This window comes from Camellia sinensis, chromosome 5, assembly GCF_055761805.1.
Source record: "Camellia sinensis isolate YWXY chromosome 5, ASM5576180v1, whole genome shotgun sequence".
NCBI lineage: Eukaryota > Viridiplantae > Streptophyta > Magnoliopsida > Ericales > Theaceae > Camellia > Camellia sinensis.
Window position 1 is genome coordinate 32,423,477 of NC_138965.1, and position 2,242 is coordinate 32,425,718.

The window sequence follows — 2,242 nt, forward strand, 5'->3', positions numbered from 1 at the left end:
ACACTCATAATCTCACTGAAATAAAAGTGCGAAAATAAATACAACTGAAGGAGTTTTGTCAAACGGGATTGCCAAAAATAAAACCTAACAGAACATATAGGCCAAAATGTAAATAATGTTGTGAAGGCTAGTAGTTTTACTTGGTTGTGTTAGTGGCAATTGGAATGAGCCACTGCAATGTTTTATCCATTTCAGCTTTTATTTTGGGAACAGTATGCTGCAAATGAACCATTCAAGAGAAGGCTATAGATCACCACACAGATGCATAAAATATCATAAGTAGATTTAAAGTAAAGAAATGTACAAGGTATGTCATTAAGGAAATGCTCTGTGGTTTCATAGCTTGAGTTAACAGATTGGATCAATAAAAAGAACCAACAAGTACCTCTTCCTTAAGCTAAAATGACAGTAAATTGGAGCGTAAAGCTGACTTGATGCATTATACATTTTATTTTTCTTTTCCATTTAATTGATGTCTCAGCTTGCTAGAGTGATGCATTTGATAACCTCTAAAGTTCAAAGCGATATAGTGAAGAGATAACGAAAACAACATTAATGGATAAGATAGACGAGAAAACACAACAATTAGTGGTTTCAAAATCTTAGAAGAATATCATTACTAAATTCAAGGTAACAAAGTAATAAACCAGTGATCTCTCCATGTCTAGGTGCTTGTCATTACTATATTGATTAATTTCTCAAACTATCTTTGAAACTTTGAAAATTACTTTCATTCTGCTCATTCTGAAAATTCTGCTTTGATAATTCTGCTCATGTATGCATACATAAATTCTGCTCATTCTGAAAATTGTGCTTTGATAATTCTACTCATGTATGCGTACATAAATTCTGCTCATTCTGAAAATTCTGCTTTGATAATTCCGCTCATGTATGCCATATATAAAATCTGCTCATTCTGCTCACGAGTCACTTTTCTACTAGTTCTCCTATTTTCTTTTTTTGTATGGTATTGTTAAGTTCTGAAGGTGTACTATTATACGAAAATTTTGCTCATGTATGCCATATAAAATATAGGCATTATGCAAGAGCATTATAGTGCACAAAATTGTCCATAATTGAATTTTTCATTTTGATTTTAAACCAGGCCAACTTTGTACTCCTCGGTCATTATTCAATACACCAAGGGCCAAGAGGAAGAGATCACCTCAACCATCAGTCAATTCCTCCACTGCTGAAAACGATTGTCCCTATCCGGTAAACTTTTGCACGCGGAATCTCATATTAAATATTCGTAATATTCGTAATGGCTATTATTATGCATATGCTTCATATCACGTACTGCCAAACTTTTTCTGGAACTTAAGTTGTTCACATAACTATAAACTGTAATTTGTTGCACTTGTATTAGGCTAGAATGGCTAACGATAATGACGATAAGATGTGGGGGTCCGAAATTGTCAAGATATTTTTAGAAATATTGGTGGATGAAATTAAGAAAGAGGGTCCTTCCATGTCAAAGAAAGATAGGAGTTTTTACCCAATGCAGTGGCAAACAATTGATAATGAGATGACTAAAAAGGTTGGAAAAAACTATGGGCAAAAAAAATTGAAGGGTAAGTTCGCGCGTTTGAAGGCGAACTACAAAGAGTTTGTTGCTCTGAAAAACCACACGGGTTTGGGCTGGGATACAATCACTCAAACAGTGATAGCCCCAGACGATGTTTGGGAAAATTATATTCAGGTAATTATTTTGGGCATACATTTAGCAGAACCATGTGCATAGAGAAATAATTTTCTAAATGATTAATTAATGTTTACAACTTATAGGCACACCCAATTGCAAAACAATTCCAAACCAAAGGCCTTGAACATTATGAGCTCATGTCAGAAATATTTGCCAAGTCATTTTCCACTGGCGCTTTTGCACGTTCTTCTCGTCAGGGTGCACCCACATCTGATGACGAGCGAGAAATTGATGAACGCTTTCATGCATATACGTCAAGAAAAGGCGTAGTAGATGAACATTGCACTTCCGGAAGTAAGTGTAAGTTGAGTGGCCAGGGTTAGTCCAGCAAGAACCCCAAAATGGACGATGCACTGCAATCATGGCAATGTTCATGTGAAGCACGTGAATGGTTTTACCTTCAAGCAGAGGCCAACGCTAGGGCAACTGATGCGTACTCTGTTGCAGCATGTATGACCATCATAAAATCAATGGCCCTGGATCCGAGCTTGTTTTTTAAGGCCATGAACACGTTCACATCACTAGAATGGCGAACCA

The 2,242-nt window shown here is 36.2% G+C and overlaps 1 protein-coding gene across 1 annotated transcript; it reads left to right on the forward strand.

The window, feature by feature from the left end:
- The first annotated feature begins 1,375 nt into the window (after positions 1 to 1,375).
- On the forward strand, positions 1,376 to 2,028 carry LOC145791309 (uncharacterized protein At2g29880-like). The gene is made up of 2 exons (XM_082871660.1): positions 1,376 to 1,702; positions 1,789 to 2,028. Exons 1-2 carry the CDS (start codon positions 1,376 to 1,378, stop codon positions 2,026 to 2,028), a joined length of 567 nt encoding a protein of 188 aa, XP_082727786.1.
- The last annotated feature ends 214 nt before the right edge of the window (positions 2,029 to 2,242 follow it).